This window comes from Branchiostoma floridae, chromosome 5 (genome assembly GCF_000003815.2).
Source record: "Branchiostoma floridae strain S238N-H82 chromosome 5, Bfl_VNyyK, whole genome shotgun sequence".
NCBI classification, from domain to species: Eukaryota; Metazoa; Chordata; class Leptocardii; order Amphioxiformes; family Branchiostomatidae; genus Branchiostoma; species Branchiostoma floridae.
This window is the reverse complement of record NC_049983.1, coordinates 29,530,255-29,547,780: the sequence shown is the minus strand read 5'-3', so window position 1 is coordinate 29,547,780 and position 17,526 is coordinate 29,530,255. Positions and strand designations below refer to the sequence as shown.

At 44.8% G+C, this 17,526-nt stretch overlaps 1 protein-coding gene across 1 annotated transcript; it reads right to left on the bottom strand.

The window, feature by feature from the left end:
• Positions 1–2,843: 2,843 nt before the first annotated feature.
• Positions 2,844–6,303, bottom strand: LOC118416547 (dual serine/threonine and tyrosine protein kinase-like). Its single transcript, XM_035821678.1, has 4 exons — positions 6,079–6,303; positions 4,096–5,346; positions 3,705–3,812; positions 2,844–3,100 (listed from the first exon to the last, which is right to left on the bottom strand). The coding sequence occupies exons 1-4, from the start codon at positions 6,242–6,244 to the stop codon at positions 2,907–2,909; spliced, it is 1,719 nt and encodes a 572-aa protein (XP_035677571.1). The 5' UTR covers positions 6,245–6,303; the 3' UTR covers positions 2,844–2,906.
• Between the last annotated feature and the right edge of the window lie 11,223 nt (positions 6,304–17,526).

Here is a 17,526-nt window from a genome sequence, read left to right as displayed (position 1 = left end):
TGCAACTTCACAAACATCAGTTCACTTTACACATGCAACTTCACAAACATCAGTTCACTTTACACATGCAACTTCACAAACATCAGTTCACTTTACACATGCAACTTCACAAACATCAGTTCACTTTACACATGCAACTTCACAAACATCAGTTCACTTTACACATGCAACTTCACAAACATCAGTTCACTTTACACATGCAACTTCACAAACATCAGTTCACTTTACACATGCAACTTCACAAACATCAGTTCACTTTACACATGCAACTTCACAAACATCAGTTCACTTTACACATGCAACTTCACAAACATCAGTTCACTTTACACATGGAACTTCACAAACATCAGTTTATTCTACACATGCAACTTTACATGTTCTCTGGGTACGGTGAGCTCCACATGCTATATAATGCAGCGTTCAGCAGGGGGGGGGGGGCATCTCAGGTTAAAATGGAGAGGCTCACTGCACATGTATTTATTTTCTGTGTGTTTGTTTCTTGTGTGTTTGTTTCTTGTGTGTTTGTTTTCTGTTTCTGAACATGCACGATCCCTGCAAGGCTATCCCGCAGCATGACAAGTATATTGTACATTTGGTTTCAGTACCTAAAGTAGCTTGTCTAACTGTACAACAGTGCATGTATGTTGTTTCTGATCTTGTTAGTGCATTATCTAACTTTACAGTAATAACGGGAGGTGCCCTAACATGGCACGCTTTTTCATGTACTCAAACTCATGGCGCTCCATCGCTAGTTGCCTGAGGGTGGTCAAGTTTTGATTAATGAATTTTTGACATCTGAAGAACATACTTGGATAAGAAATGCATTAATACGGTTCATGAACCCTTTGCTTTGCACGTTACACACGACAAACACCGTGAGACGTTTTCGTGTATGTAACATTCCGATTTTGTGCTGTTGCTAGACAGTGTGCCTAACTTGGTACGCTTTTTTAATTTTGCTCTCTTCACAATAAATGATGAAATTAAGTACACAGAAATAAGAATTCAATTTTAAAATATTTAAGCTTTTTTTTTTTTTTATAGAAAAATCGTGACTGTATGTACTTCTTGTCTCATGTGAGGAGGGCTGTATCTCGTACAATCCAGCTGATGTTTTGACGGGAAATGGTCTGGATGCACTGATTCTGACTGCCTGACTAACAAAACCATAATTGATTACGAAAAAACGACACTGCCAACATCAACAAAACTAATTTATCGGGAAATATCTTCGACATCTCTATTAACTTTCCTTTTCATAGACATAATGAATCATCATGTCAGAATCAAATATATCTTTGGAGCACTCTATAGTCTGCCACCTTCATGGCCACACTGCCTTGGGAAAACAATGGTGTCAGTGTTTATGTTGCTTCCCTATGGTCAGTTTTCTACTCAACAAACATTTGAAGACTCACATTCATAGTGTTATATGGAATTTTGTTTCTTATGTGTATGACAGTTGTGTGACTGCTTGTCAGAGTTTGTATAGTTAGCAGCACGAGCCGCCAGTACACCGGGACCGGTGACAGCAGTGATTCGGCACTACTAACATTATTGTTAAAATTCTGTTTTTCAAAAAAACATGAAGTGAAAAAGTATATTTTGAATGCAAATAACAGCTGTGTGCATGGACTTGGTTTATTTACCTTCCTAATAAGCATAGTCAGTGGCAAAAAACACTGTGTACATACGAATAATAAGATCAGCAAAAAAATCTGTGCCATATTAGGGCAGGTACCATCTTAGGGACCGTACTGAATTTAGCGAGGGGGGAGGGCCGGTCGCCAGGGGGGAGTGTCACTTACAGAAAGGTCATTTAACTCTAGAGTAGCCTGCCAGCAAAATTTACACTAGGGCCATAAAAATGCAAGAAATGGTGTTTCAGAGCTCGAGGGTAAAGATTTGCAAATTTCCCTGGATCCCTTTTGACCGGTTTTGTGCCTTTGGTAGTCGACATCATGATAACTGTGTTGGGTGGCGTCACCTGCAAAAACTTAAGCTAAAGCCTTTGTATTACTTTTTAAAAAATGCCATTAAACTTAACTTCGTCTGCCAGCAAAATGTATCCATCAAACTGCAGGAAATAGCCTTTAAAGAGGGTAAGATTTCAAAATTTCCCAGACCTCCCTTTCCACACCACGCGCCTTTGGTGCCTGAGACATGGTGTAGGAGACGTCGCCCTCATAAACGTAGGCTGAAACCCTTGTGTTTTTTTTTAAATAGAAATTTCATTAAACCTGCAAATTTGCCCATCAAAATTCATGAAATTGCGTTTCAGAGGGTCAAGATTTAAAAAATTTCCCGGCGCCACACATGCTGAAAATTCCCTCAATGATATTTCACCTGCAGGTAGCGGGACTGCGTGGCACAGTGGTAGTGTGTTCGCCTCGGAACCGAGAGATTGCGAATCCGGCTGCCGTGTTACCGATCTTGTGGCCTTGGGAAAGGCACTTAACACGACTTTCCTCACTTTACTCAGGTGAAAATGAGTACCTAGCTTTGGCTAGGGCCGTCCCTCGGATAGGACGTTAAATGGAGGTCCCGTGTCTGTTTGAGATGAACACTCGCGACGCAGTCCTGTTTGTTTGTTTGTTTATTTGTACCTGTTTGAGATGGACACTCGCGACGCAGTCGTTTGTTTGTTTGTTTGTTTATTTGTACCTGTTTGAGATGGACACTCGCGATGCAGTCCTGTTTGTTTGTTTGTTTGTTTATTTGTACCTGTTTGAGATGAACACTCGCGATGCAGTCCTGTTTGTTTGTTTGTTTGTTTATTTGTACCTGTTTGAGATGAACACTCGCGATGCAGTCCTGTTTGTTTGTTTATTTGTTTGTTTGTTTATTTGTACCTGTTTGAGATGGACACTCGCGACGCAGTCCTGTTTGTTTGTTTGTTTGTTTGTTTATTTGTATCTGTTTGAGATGAACACTCGCGATGCAGTCCTGTTTGTTTGTTTGTTTATTTGTACCTGTTTGAGATGAACACTCGCGACGCAGTCCTCAGCATCCCCCTGGTCCTTCTCCAGACTCTCGATACATCTGGCCAACGTGCCGACAAAACTCTCTCTCAGACAGTCTACTGAGCCAATCAGCTGCCCTGTAACATACAACAGCACCAATCAGCTGTCCTGTAACATACAACAGCACCAATCAGCTGCCCTGTAACATACAACAGCACCAATCAGCTGCCCTGTATCATACATCAAAACCAATCAGCTGCCCTGTAACATACAACAGCACCAATCAGCTGTCCTGTAACATACAACAGCACCAATCAGCTGCCCTGTAACATACAACAGCACCAATCAGCTGCCCTGTAACATACAACAGCACCAATCAGCTATCCTGTAACATACAACAGCACCAATCAGCTGTCCTGTAACATACAACAGCACCAATCAGCTGCCCTGTAACATACAACAGCACCAATCAGCTGTCCTGTAACATACAACAGCACCAATCAGCTGCCCTGTAACATACAACAGCACCAATCAGCTATCCTGTAACATACAGCAGCACCAATCAGCTGCCCTGTAACATACAACAGCTAACAGTACAGCAACTTGTTCAGTCAAACTTGCCAGAGCTGTGTCGACTTAAGGTAAGATTTGTTTGTATATTGAGCTTGTTCATCACCAGGCCATGTGCTGGGTTAGAGTTAGGGTGAGGGTGTTTGTTTGTTTGTTTGTGTGTGTCCGTACCTGCCACAGCTGTGTTGAGCTTGTTCAGCACCAGGTCCTGGATCTGCGATGTGCAGCTCCGTAGCTGTTTGGAGTCCAGAAGTTCTCCCGACTCCGTTAGGTCAACTCCTGGACAGAACAATCCATCAATCAATCAATACGTTAATCAATCACTCATTCACTCAATCATCACAATCAAATATGACACAACATACACACAAGCAAGAAACACATACACAGACAGACTGACACACACACATGCACATGAAAACATTACTGGCCAAGGTAAGCTGGGTAAACAAGTAATGTACAAATGCGATCAACTGAAGGCAGAAATTACAGAAACAAAGACTTCATCACCTATGATCTATGACCTAATGACCTAATGACCTATGATCTATGACCTAATCACCTATGAAGGAGTAGCTGGCAGCATCTTCCAGCAGTTCTTCCCGAATGTTCGCCACCGTCTCCCGGATCAGGTTCCTGATTTCGTCCTGTTTCCTGTCGGAGATGGCGACCAGGCTGTCGTACAGCTCGCGTTCCCGCGCCCGCGCATACTCGATCCTGCGGGGCGTGATCATGATGTCACGCGCCATGTCGAAGGCCGAGGTGATGAACATCTGCAGGCAGCGCGTGTGGGCGGAGTGCAGCACGCAGGCGGCGCGAACCAGCTGCGTCTGCACCACCTGCCGGACAAACAGCAGCACCGAAGGGAACTGGTCAAAACTCTCTACCAACCGCGACCCAGGCGGGGCCTTCGGGGCCTTGCGGAGTGTCGTGTTGGGGGAAACACTGCGCTGTGTTTGTGCTGTGTTGGACGGCCCTGAGTGCCTGTTTGATTGTGCAATGTTTGATGACTGTGCTGCGTTGGACGGCCCTGAGTGCCTGTTTGATGGTACTGTGTTTGATGACTGTGCTGTGTTGGACGGCCCTGAGTGCCTGTTTGATGGTGCTGTGTTTAATGACTGTGCTGCGTTGGACGGCCCTGAGTGCCTGTTTGAAGGCAGGACCTGGAAGCCGGCCCAGCACAGCTGCTGTAGAAGGGAGGGTTCGGCTGGGCTGTCCTCCCTCTCACAGTCTCGAGTCCTTACAAAGAAAACGGGAGTCTCGGGGAAACCTTCCCTGATGTCCACCAGTTCCTGCACCTCCCAGTCGGAGAGGCGCTCCTTGCTGACTGCATACAGAACCACCGGCAACACGTCCTCCGTGCACTTGGAGAACACCTGGGTGGTGCTGAGGCCCGGGATGTGTGAGGGCGACACGACGACCTCCGACCCGTCCTTCAGCAGGGCGTGGTTCAGAACCACCTCCACCACCGCGGCCGCCAGCGCCACGTCCGTCCGGTGTTCCCCGCGCAGCTCGAGGTCCGCCAGCGGGACCGTGCTCCAGTCCTGCTCGTACGCAGCCAGCGTGTCCACAAGTTCAAAACTGTCCGGCAGGGTCAGCCGCAGGTTCCGGCTGCTGCCGAACTTGAACCTGAGCATGCGCCAGCTGACGCTCACATCCCGACTCTGCACTGTCGGCAGGACCGCCTCACCGAACAGCTCGTTCACAACGGAAGCTTTCGCGTCACACGACTGGCCCAGGATAACCAAACATGGCGGCCGGGTGATCACTGACTGGATATACTCTTCCTCCTCGTGCCAGGAGTGCTGTAGACCTGCGGTAAACAAATAAACACATAAGTAATAAACAAATAAGTAATATACAAATAAGTAAACAGGAGTGTTGTACACCTGCAGATAAACAAGTAAGTAACATTACATTAGTAAACAGCAGTGTTGTAGATCTGCACATAAACAAATAAGTAAACAGCAGTGTTGTAGAGTTGCAGAGAGATCAACAAAAGAATAAACGAAACATACCACAACACTGATACACAGAAGAAATGTTTATAATGTTACTTGACCTAAAAACTCAGTTCTTGTTGTTATACAATACTCAGAAAGTCTGTTGGCCTGTGTTACGAAGTTCTACAACCCGCTGTTTGTGCTACAAAACCACAGGAGGTGTGTCATGCTGCCAAGTGTTTCAACAAGCCAGAACTTCTGTAAATTATGGCTGAAGCCAGATATATAATTTATTAATTATTTCCTAAATCTGAGGGGGAGGACAATACAGCCGTCCTGGGGTTAAAGGTCGTGGTCTAAGTTTTGACAGATGCCCCCCTCCCCCTTCCCCGAAAGATATCACAGCTCAACAGGAAAACAAGACATGGTGAGGAGGGTGCTCGCCGGAAACTGTGAGGAACTAGAAAACTGTTCATGTGACCATTTCCGGCTGACCTGCAGAACATAACGTTACACATTGAGAATCAACGTTTATCACAACAGTTATTACGTAATGACAAGCGATGTGACAGGACCGCTCCGTAACCATGGTAACGACTCACCGCCGTCCCAGAACCCCCCGTGCTTCTGTACGTCATCGAAGGCGCCCCGGGTGTCCTTCAGCGTGAGGCGGAGCTGCCGAGAGTATTTACAGAACTTCGCCAGCTCGTACGCGAGAGGGCTTCCCGCCATCTTGGGTCGCAGTCTGGAGTAAAGCCAGCAGCACATTCAACAGCACCCTATTCGCCGTATGGTCGGGAGTAACATTAGCACTGGATTCGCAGTCCACTGAGTCGTGTACAGTAACATGAGCAACAGATTCGGACATTGCCTATTCGCCGTATGGTCTGTAGGGATCTGCATGGGGGTCCCGCCGACGCTTCTTATCTCTAAAAGGACCTGCATGGGGGTCCTGCGGACTCTTCAAATCTCAACAAGGACCTGCATGGGGGTCCTGCGGACTTTTCATCTCTCAGCAAGGACCTGCATGGGGGTCCTGCGGACTCTTCATCTCTCAGCAAGGACCTGCATGGGGGTCTTGCGGACTCTTCTTCTCTCAGCAAGGACCTGCATGGGGGTCCTGCGGACTCTTCTTCTCTCAGCAAGGACCTGCATGGGGGTCCTGCGGACTCTTAATCTCAGAAAGGACCTGCATGGGGGTCCTGCGTACTCTTCTTCTCTCAGCAAGGACCTGCATGGGGGTCCTGCGGACTCTTAATCTCAGAAAGGACCTGCATGGGGGTCCTGCGGACTCTTAATCTCAGAAAGGACCTGCATGGGGGTCCTGTGGACTCTTCATCTCTCAGCAAGGACCTGCATGGGGGTCCTGCGGACTCTTCTTCTCTCAGCAAGGACCTGCATGGCGGTCCTGCGGACTCTTAATCTCAGAAAGGACCTGCATGGGGGTCCTGCGGACTCTTCTTCTCTCAGCAAGGACCTGCATGGGGGTCCTGCGGACTCTTAATCTCAGAAAGGACCTGCATGGGGGTCCTGCGGACTCTTAATCTCAGAAAGGACCTGCATGGGGGTCCTGTGGACTCTTCATCTCTCAGCAAGGACCTGCATGGGGGTCCTGCGGACTCTTCTTCTCTCAGCAAGGACCTGCATGGGGGTCCTGCGGACTCTTAATCTCAGAAAGGACCTGCATGGGGGTCCTGCGGACTCTTAATCTCAGAAAGGACCTGCATGGGGGTCCTGTGGACTCTTCTTCTCTCAGCAAGGACCTGCATGGCGGTCCTGCGGACTCTTAATCTCAGAAAGGACCTGCATGGGGGTCCTGCGGACTCTTCTTCTCTCAGCAAGGACCTGCATGGGGGTCCTGCGGACTCTTCTTCTCTCAGCAAGGACCTGCATGGGGGTCCTGCGGACTCTTCTTCTCTCAGCAAGGGCCTGCATGGGGGTCCTGCGGACTCTTCTTCTCTCAGCAAGGACCTGCATGGGGGTCCTGCGTACTCTTCATCTCAGAAAGGACCTGCATGGGGGTCCTGCGGACTCTTAATCTCAGAAAGGACCTGCATGGGGGTCCTGTGGACTCTTCATCTCTCAGCAAGGACCTGCATGGGGGTCCTGCGGACTCTTCTTCCTCAGCAAGGACCTGCATGGGGGTCCTGCGGACTCTTAATCTCAGAAAGGACCTGCATGGGGGTCCTGCGGACTCTTCTTCTCTCAGCAAGGGCCTGCATGGGGGTCCTGCGGACTCTTCTTCTCTCAGCAAGGACCTGCATGGGGGTCCTGCGGACTCTTCTTCTCTCAGCAAGGACCTGCATGGGGGTCCTGCGGACTCTTCTTCTCTCAGCAAGGGCCTGCATGGGGGTCCTGCGGACTCTTCTTCATCAGCAAGGACCTGCATGGGGGTCCTGCGGACTCTTAATCTCAGAAAGGACCTGCATGGGGGTCCTGCGGACTCTTAATCTCAGAAAGGACCTGCATGGGGGTCCTGCGGACTCTTCATCTCTCAGCAAGGATCTGCATGGGGGTCCTGCGGACTCATCATTTCTCAGCAATGACTGTTGTGTTGTGTTCCCTGACTCCTTGTAGTGCTCTGCTGACTACGATTGACGACTAGGAAACACTGGATGAGCGGACTAAGATTTAATCTACAAACTTCTAGCTCTGTACATGTGATGGTGTAGTGATACAAAAATAGGTCATGTGATTCGACTGAGAGTGATTCGGTCCAAGGCCCCATAAAGCATGCTGGGTCTTGCATGATGAGAATATCTGGATATGTAACAAGGACCTACATGGGGGTCCTACTAACGCTTCTTATCTCTGAAAGGACCTGCATGGGGGTCCTGCGGACTCTTCATCTCAGAGAGGACCTGCATGGGGGTCCTGCGGACTCTTCATCTCTCAGCAAGGACCTGCATGGGGGTCCTGCGTACTCTTCATCTCTCAGCAAGGACCTGCATGGGGGTCCTGCGGACTCTTCATCTCTCAGGAAGGACCTGCATGGGGGTCCTGCGGACTCTTCATCTCTCAGCAAGGACCTGCATGGGGGTCATGCGGACTCTTCATCTCAGCAAGGACCTGCATGGGGGTCCTGCGGACTCATTTTCTCTCAGAAGGGTCTGCATGGTGTTCCTGCGGACTCTTCTTATCTCGCCCCATGGCGTCCTACTAACGCTTCTTCTCTCAGAAAGGATCTGCATTGGGGGACCCACGGAGGCTTATTCCCCTAAAAAGGATCTGCATGGGGTAGCCGCTGGGTCACGCTGACGCTTCTTCTCAGTAATGCATTATCAAACCGTCACACCACATAGATAACACTCTAAGTAATGTATCATCAAACGCATTAACGCGAGACTGGAAATCGTGTGGCCATAACCGCTATAGACTATTTCTTATTGCTTAAGTAAATGGGAAAAATCCAAGGGGTATCTAATTTTTTTTATGGTTGAACCATAATGATACTTCTTATAATACTCATGTTTATGTATACATAATGTTCTGAAAATTGGTGGTCATATAATGAGTCTTTAGGAGTAACAGAACTTTGAGGGGCAGGCCTCAAAGGCCTCCAACACCAGCCCAACTCCAGACCTTAAGTAGGTCCTCCTGTGCCTTAAGGATATTGGGTAGCACCTCACCTCACCTCATCTAGTCCCATCCTCAACAGATGGGTCGGGGACGATGGTTGTCTCCAGCACAAGTCTTCTCCATCCATCCCTGCTCTTAGCCTTCTGTGTACAGACTGCCTGTCCAGTCCCTTATGTCGTTACCCCATCTCCTGTGTGACCTCCCTCTGCTTCTGGTACCGTTGATCTTTCCCTGCAGTATGTGTGTCGAAATGTTCTGGGTCCTAGTGACGTGGCCAAAGTACTGTAACTTCCTCCTCTTCACCAGCTTTAGGAGTGTTCGGTTTATTCCCAGTTCTGCTAGTACTGAGTTGTTGGTGCGGTGGTCTGTCCAGCTGACCCTGAGCAGTTTCCTGTAGCACTTCATTTCAAAGGCTTGGATCTTCTGAATGTCTTTGGCGTGGAGTGTCCAAGCTTTACAGCCATAGGTCACTACAGGCCAGACCAAGGCCTTCAGGACCCTCAGCTTGGTGGACTTCCTTAAGGCTCCTTAAGAGCGAATGTCTGTAAGGGTCAAACAATGGTGGCAGGGGTCAAAAAATAGATTTGGCTCATATTTTGCACAGTGATAGTACTTGGTACACAACCCCTCAAAATAGCTTTCTTTCTGCTCAGAACCTCTCGTTGCAATGGTAGCAGGCCAAAGAAGTTTATGGGCCATTTTTCCAGATTTTGGCATGTAAAAAAACATGAAAATTGGCCAACTTTTGGGCACTAATACTGATCAATGCTTTAACTTACAAACAAAAGCAGAATGTCCTAATTAGAGCAATGCCTGAACTTGTATTAAATAGCAGAAAAGTTAATCTTCTGTAAAATCTATGGTCACGGGCAACCTGAATGCAATACACTGTTTTCACGTTCCAAAAAAACTGAAATTTTGCCCAAATTTGAAGCACTGAAAGTCCGTAAGTGTAAAGATTTTTCGCTTGCAATTCACACCAAATAATAACCCACTAAAGAGCTATTAGATGAATGCTTGTAAAGTTTGGGTTCTTGTTTTGTTGCTACGCAATTATCCTAAGTGGGTCAATTTTCATGATTTTGAGAAAATGTCATTTTTTGCTATCTTTGAACTATTGTAAGTTCCAAACCAAACTTGTTCTGTTATTGGAATTTATTTGAAAGATAAACCAATATATTGTCTATCAAATACATGCTTGTAAAGTTTGTGTTCTTGTTTTGTTGCTACGCAATTGTCCTTTAAAGTGGGTCAATTTTCATGATTTTGATAATATGTCATTTTGTGCCGTCTTTGCACAATCATAACCAACAAACCAAACTTGTTCTGTAATTGAAATTCACATGGAATATAAACCAATATATCGTCCATCAGACGCATGCTTGCACATTTCAGGTTGTTGTATTCTAGCAGAGTATGCACATATCTGAAGTAGGTTGTATTCCACTAATCTTGTTGTTGAAAAAAAAACAGTTACTGTAATACACATGTCACAGTCTTTGTTTTTTATAGAAACAATGTAACAAACACGCTATCACCATAAAGAAAAAAAGTTGTAGAGATTCTAAACAAAGTAATACTCGTCTTCAATGTCCCTCATCCCCTCTTTCATGCAGGGATAAATCATAATCCAGTGGCACAAACAAATGTCTCACTGATACCGTAAGGCTTTTGCGTATGCCGCGGGATTAGCCCTACATAGGAGGGTGTGTCAGATGCATCCACTCAGAACTTCCAAACATTCTGATATCTCTGCAGCTACGCACGCTACGTATACTCGTGTATGACTACAGTCTACAGTCTTATGTTTGCTTCCCACAATATTGACTCTCAAAGAGTTAACTTGTTTCTACTTTGAACAAATATCACCAATATCAGTGTGTCTTTCTATTCACAGTAGCATACATATAAGACAAACATGCGTTTGGTCAACTTCTGCAATGTCTGTGGCCAGTATTCATTTTGAACAATGGCAGGAACTTGGGTACTCTTAAGGTTTTTCCACAAATGCTAACTATACACCGGCAGTGATTATTGACGACACATCTACATAAAAGTGCTCACATTTCAGGGCTCACAGTTCAATCTTCAAGATTAGCTATACGTTGTAAGTTCCTGTCCATGGTCAAAATAAGTACACAGAAATAGCAGAGGGTGTAACATGCATTGGCATAATACCGGTAGTAAGACTTATACCGGTAGATTCAAAATACTGGAACTTAAAGAGATCTACACATGCAACAATAGTTATTTCTGAGCTGTGCACACTTCAGACATCTAGGTGTCCAATACATCATTTACAAAGCATCGATAACAATGCATTCGAAGACAACAAGGCCAAAAGTTTTCAGTATCTTTTTGGGGTGGGCAGCTCGTCGTGGGACGAACACACTGTCACATTCATTGCCAAATTTATAGATCATAATTACACATGCTCACGGCACAAGATGAACATGATTCAACAACAATCTTGAATTTCTGTTGGTGACCTACAACTCATGTAAAAGTGTGAAGAACCGTTGCATAATAGCCCGGATCTATGACTGAATGGGCAAAATTGAACGTACGCAGCCATTTTCCCGCCATTTTTATATCTACGCTAGCAGTGAAGTGTTACGTCATAGCGGTTGTGACGGACATGAGTTAAATGAAAATTCTTGACAGTATACGTCCGTTTTCTCATGACATTTTGTATGCTCATGCAGGTTTAAGTTTTATGCATTTACTGACAGAAAAGGAAGGAACATCAGAGGATGTATAAATGTACATAGCGGCAGTTAATTGTGCCGTGTTTCGTCCTACCGGTATTTTTTACCCCCTCCCAACCACGCGCCCGTTCGCCGTGTAATTCCGCGGCGTGTTACAATTACAATATTACGCTTTTAGCAGGACAAGAGTGGCAGAAAAGTTACACAGAAGAAGTGGCAAGGGTAACCTATAACAGCAACATGTAACTGGAGAAAATGATGCGTTGACAATGTGTCAAATCAGTATGGCTAGAGAAATCGTCGTAAACGTACCGGTATTATGATAATAGATGTTACATATTGTTCACATGAACATGGCACTGTAAGTGGAAAGATGCACAGAGTTGGATGAAAAACACAAGTTAAGTCTTCGGGAGTCAATATTTGTGGGGACGCAAGCATGTTTAACTTAAGTCACTGTGGACAAGGAGGTTCAACTGCAAATCTAGTAGAATGTTCAGAAGTTCAGAGTAGATGCATCTGACTTTAACAACGAGCATGACTGTGTAGAATCCCTTCAAATGTTTGTTTTTCTTTAGTGTGGTTACACATTGTTAGTGTTACATTAATTCTATAGAAATGAAGACTACCATGTCTGGTGTATCGCCATTGTCAAAAACAAGTTTTAGGATAAGTGCGAAAAACGACCTACTTATAGGGACATGTACGTATTCTGCTAGAATACAAGAACCCCAACTGTGCATACGTCGATGTAGGTTAGACATCCAGGTAGTAAGATACACCAAAAAGTAGTTACTCAAGCAACTGGATATGGTTTTGAAACGGTCAGACGTTTCGGAAAGAATCCACTTTCCTTCGTCAGTGACACTGAAGTGATCTGCAAGAAACAGGTCTTTTATACTCTAACTATGAATGAAGACAATTTTAGATGTCCAATAGGAAACGTTCTAAGACAATTCAGACTGAAGACAATTTGGATTCCTAAGAAAACAAAGGTAAGGCAAGGTCAAGCTGAAGACAATTTGGATTTCAAAGGATAGCAAGGCTAAGACACAGTTAATGCAAATGAGTCAATAAGCTCCAACTGTGCATAGTCATGCATCTGATAGACAATGTATTGGTTTATATTTCAAGAAAATTTCCGTTACAGAACAAGTTTGGTTTGGAATTTATCACTGTGCAAATATAGCACAAAATAACTATCAAAGTCACGAAAATTGAACTACTTTAAAGGACAATTGTGTATCAACAAAACAAGAACTCAAATATAAGCATATATCTGATAAACAATATATTGGTTATTTCAATTACACAACAATTTTGGTTTAGAATTTACGATAGTTCAAATATAGCAAAAATGACATATCATTAAAGTCATGAAAATCAGCCCACTTCAAAGGGAAAATGTGTACCAACAAAACAAGTACCCAAACTTTACATGCGTGCCTTTGATAAACAATATATTGGTTTACATTCCAAGTAAATTCCAATAACATAACAAGTTTGGTTTGGAAGTTATGATTGCGCAAAAATGGCACAAAATGACATATTATCAGAATCATGAAAACTGACCCACTTTAAAGGACAATTGCATAGCAACAAAACAAGAACGCAAACTTTACAAGTATGCATTTAATAGAAAATATATTGGTTTATCTTTCAAATAAATTCCAATAACAGAACAAGTTTGGTTTAGAACTTACAATAGTTCAAATATGGCACAAAATGACATTTTGTCAAACTTATAGAATTTGACCTACTTTAAAGGACAATTACGGAGCAACGAAATAAGAACACAACTTTAATAAGTATGAGTTTCATAGACAATATATTGGTTTATATTTGATGTTTCAATAACAGAACAAGTTTGGTTTGGAAGTTATGATTGTGCAAAAATGGCAAAAATGACATATTATCAAATAATGAAAATTGATCCACTTTAAAGGATAGTTGCGTAGCAACAAAACATGAACGCAAACTTTACAAGCATGCATTTGATAGACAATATATTGATTTATCTTCCAAATAAATTCCAATAACAGAACAAGTTTGGTTTTGAAGTTACAGTAGTTCAAAGATAGCAAAAAATGACATTTTCTCAAAATCATGAAAATTGACCTACTTTAAAGGACAATTCCGTAGCAACAAAACATGAACGCAAACTTTACAAGCATGCATTTGATAGACAATATATTGGTTTATCTTCCAAATAAATTCCAATAACAGAACAAGTTTGGTTTTGAACTTACAGTAGTTCAAAGATAGCAAAAAATGACATTTTCTCAAAAATCATGAAAATTGACCCACTTTAAAGGATAATTGCGTAGCAACCAAACAAGAACCCAAACTTTGCAAGCATTCATCTAATAGCTCTTTAGTGGGTTATTATGTGGTGTGAATTGCAAGCGAAAAATCTTTACACTTACGGACTTTCAGTGCTTCAAATTTGGGCAAAATTTCAGTTTTTTTGGAACGTGAAAACAGTGTATTGCATTCAGGTTGCCCATGACAATAGATTTTACAGAAGATTAACTTTTCTGCTATTTAATGCAAGTTCAGGCATTGCTCTAATCAGGACATTCTGCTTTTGTTTGTAAGTTAAAGCATTGATCAGTATTAGTGCCCTAAAGTTGGCCAATTTTCATGTTTTTTACATGCCAAAATCTGGAAAAATGGCCCATAAACTTCTTTGGCCTGTTGCCATAGCAACGAGAGGTTCTGAGCAGAAAGAAAGCTATTTTGAGGGGTTGTGTACCAAGTACTATCACTGTGCAAAATATGAGCCAAATCTATTTTTGACCCCTGCCACCATTGTTTGACCATTACAGACATTCGCTCTTAAGGCTCTGTCCTTCCAGATGGACTCCAGAGAACCAAGCGCTGTCCGCGCTGCTCCCAAGCGTGCCTGGATCTCTCGGCTACTTCCCGCTGATCCATCAATAATGGCACCCAGGTACTTGAAGGTTGGTACTTGCTCCAGCTGGACCCCCTGGCAGAAGATCTTCAGTTCTGTGGGCTGTTTGGTTGCTGCCATGACCTTGGTCTTCTTGGTGCTAATCTCCAGGCTATACTCCATGGACACTGTGTGTACTAGGTCCAACAGCTCCTGCAGTCGCTCTGGTGATGTTGCTATCAGGCCAATGTCATCTCGAACCTCAGGTTGTTAACGAGCCTTCCACTGATGTTGACGCCAATCCAGGAGAGTTCGTCGGCAGACTCTCTCATCACTGCTTCAGGGTAGAAGTTAAAGCAGACCGGAGAGACCAGGCATCCCTGCCGCACGCCTTTGGTGACTTCAAACCAGTCGGACAGCTCCTCCTCTACTCTCACTGCAGCCTGCTGACGTCTGTACAGCTGTCGTAGTGAGTTGGTGATGTACTTGGGGACTCTCATTCTTTCCATCACTCTCCAGAGAATATTGTGTTTTACTGAGTCAAAGGCTTTTTTATAGTCAATAAATGCCATATAAAGACTTACATTGCTCTCACATGCTTTCTCCATGAGGATCCTGATGTTGAAAATCTGGCCCCTGGTTCCCACTTTCTTCCTGAACCCCATCTGTTCCTCAGCAAATTCTCTGTCAGCCACCCCCTCCATGCGCTTCAGCAGGATGCGCAGTAGGATCTTGCTGGCGTGGGATACCAGGGCGATGGTGCGATGCTCTGAACAGTCCGTGGTGCCTGGCTTCTTGGGGATGGTGATGAACACTGACCGTACCCAGTCTGTGGGCCATTCTCCAGTCCTCAGGACCTTGTTGCAGAGGTTGCACAGCGCTTTTGTCACAGTTGGGTTGTCGGTTTTCAGAAGTTCGCCTGGTAAGTCATCTCTACACCAGCTGCTTTGATGTTTGGTAGGCGCTTGATGGCATACTCTACTTCAGATTCTAGAATTTCTGGGAAGTGGTCATCTACTGTCTCCTCACTGTGTGTGTCCTGTTCGTCATCAGTAACAGAGTGCAGTGAGCTGTCTTGGTACAGTTGCTTGGGTAGCAAGTACCTACTAGAAACTTCCCGTAGCGTCTGTTCCTGGCAGGTGCTGCCTGACATGTGAGCAGCGAGAAGTGATGAACAGCAAATAGCAACTGTAGGAAATTTTGCTCTGATTGTGAAGATTATTCCGTGTTAGTATAGAGTAGTTAAATTAAATAGAGTGGAGATAAATGAAGCTTTGTGTGACGTGTGTTTGCATGTGGACCGGCCATCGCAGCCCACAAACCGTTGCGCACTCATCACTGGAGACTCGGTGTTCTGTATCGATCGGTTATTAGAAACGCCGTTTCCTGTATCGATCGGTCATTAGAAGCGCAGTTTCCTGTATAGATCAGTCATTAGAAGTGCAGTTTCCTGTATCTATAGATCATCTAATAGGAACTCAGTGTTCCCGTATCGATCAGCCTTTAGGATCAGTTCTCTTTCATAATCAGTCGTCAGGGGTTAAATTCACTGCATCTACTGCAGTGCAGAAGCATCTCCGGCTTCGATTTATTGAAGGCCCGGTTTCTGTATCTGTGTCTGATAGCCGGGATAACCGCCCTTCTGTGTAACACACCAGCTTCTGTTTCTGTGTCTATATAGCCGGGATAACCGCCCTTCTGTGTAACACACCAGCTTCTGTATCTGTGTCTATATAGCCGGGATAACCGCCCTTCTGTGTAACACGCCAGCTTCTGTATCTGTATCTGTATAGCCGGTATAACCGCCCTTCGGTGTAACACCCCAGCTTCTGTATCTGTGTCTATATAGCCGGTATAACCGCCCTTCGGCGTAACACACAGCTTCTGTATCTGTGTCTGATAGCCGGGATAACCGCCCTTCGGCGTAACACACCAGCTTCTGTATCTATATAGCCGGTATAACCGCACTTCGGCGTAACACACCAGCTTCTGTATCTGTATCTATATAGCCGGTATAACCGCCGTTCGGCGTAACACACCAGCTTCTATATCTGTATCTATATAGCCAGTATAACCGCCCTTCGGCGTAACACACCAGCTTCTGTATCTATATAGCCGGTATAACCGCCCTTCGGCGTAACACACCAGCTTCTGTATCTGTATCTATATAGCCGGTATAACCGCCGTTCGGCGTAACACACCAGCTTCTATATCTGTATCTATATAGCCAGTATAACCGCCCTTCGGCGTAACACACCAGCTTCTGTATCTGATCTATATAGCCGGTATAACCGCCGTTCGGCGTAACACACCAGCTTCTATATCTGTATCTATATAGCCAGTATAACCGCCCTTCGGCGTAACACACCAGCTTCTATATCTGTATCTATATAGCCAGTATAACCGCCCTTCGGCGTAACACACCAGCTTCTGTATCTGTATCTATATAGCCGGTATAACCGCCGTTCGGCGTAACACACCAGCTTCTATATCTGTATCTATATAGCCAGTATAACCGCCCTTCGGCGTAACACACCAGCTTCTATATCTGTATCTATATAGCCAGTATAACCGCCCTTCGGCGTAACACACCAGCTTCTATATCTGTATCTATATAGCCAGTATAACCCCCCTTCGGCGTAACACACCAGCTTCTGTATCTATATAGCCGGTATAACCGCCCTTCGGCGTAACACACCAGCTTCTGTATCTGTATCTATATAGCCAGTATAACCGCCGTTCGGCGTAACACACCAGCTTCTATATCTGTATCTATATAGCCAGTATAACCGCCCTTCGGCGTAACACACCAGCTTCTGTATCTGTATCTATATAGCCGGTATAACCGCGCCGTTCGGCGTAACACACCA

Coding starts and splice junctions, on each gene's coding strand:
- LOC118416547 (XM_035821678.1), bottom strand. CDS start 6,244: ATGTGCTGCTGGCTTTACTCCAGACTGCGACCCAAGATGGCGGGAAGC. Junction 5,347..6,078: donor CGGGGGGTTCTGGGACGGCG/GTGAGTCGTTAC, acceptor TGTTTACCGCAG/GTCTACAGCACTCCTGGCAC. Junction 3,813..4,095: donor TGCCAGCTACTCCTTCATAG/GTGATTAGGTCA, acceptor TGTTCTGTCCAG/GAGTTGACCTAACGGAGTCG.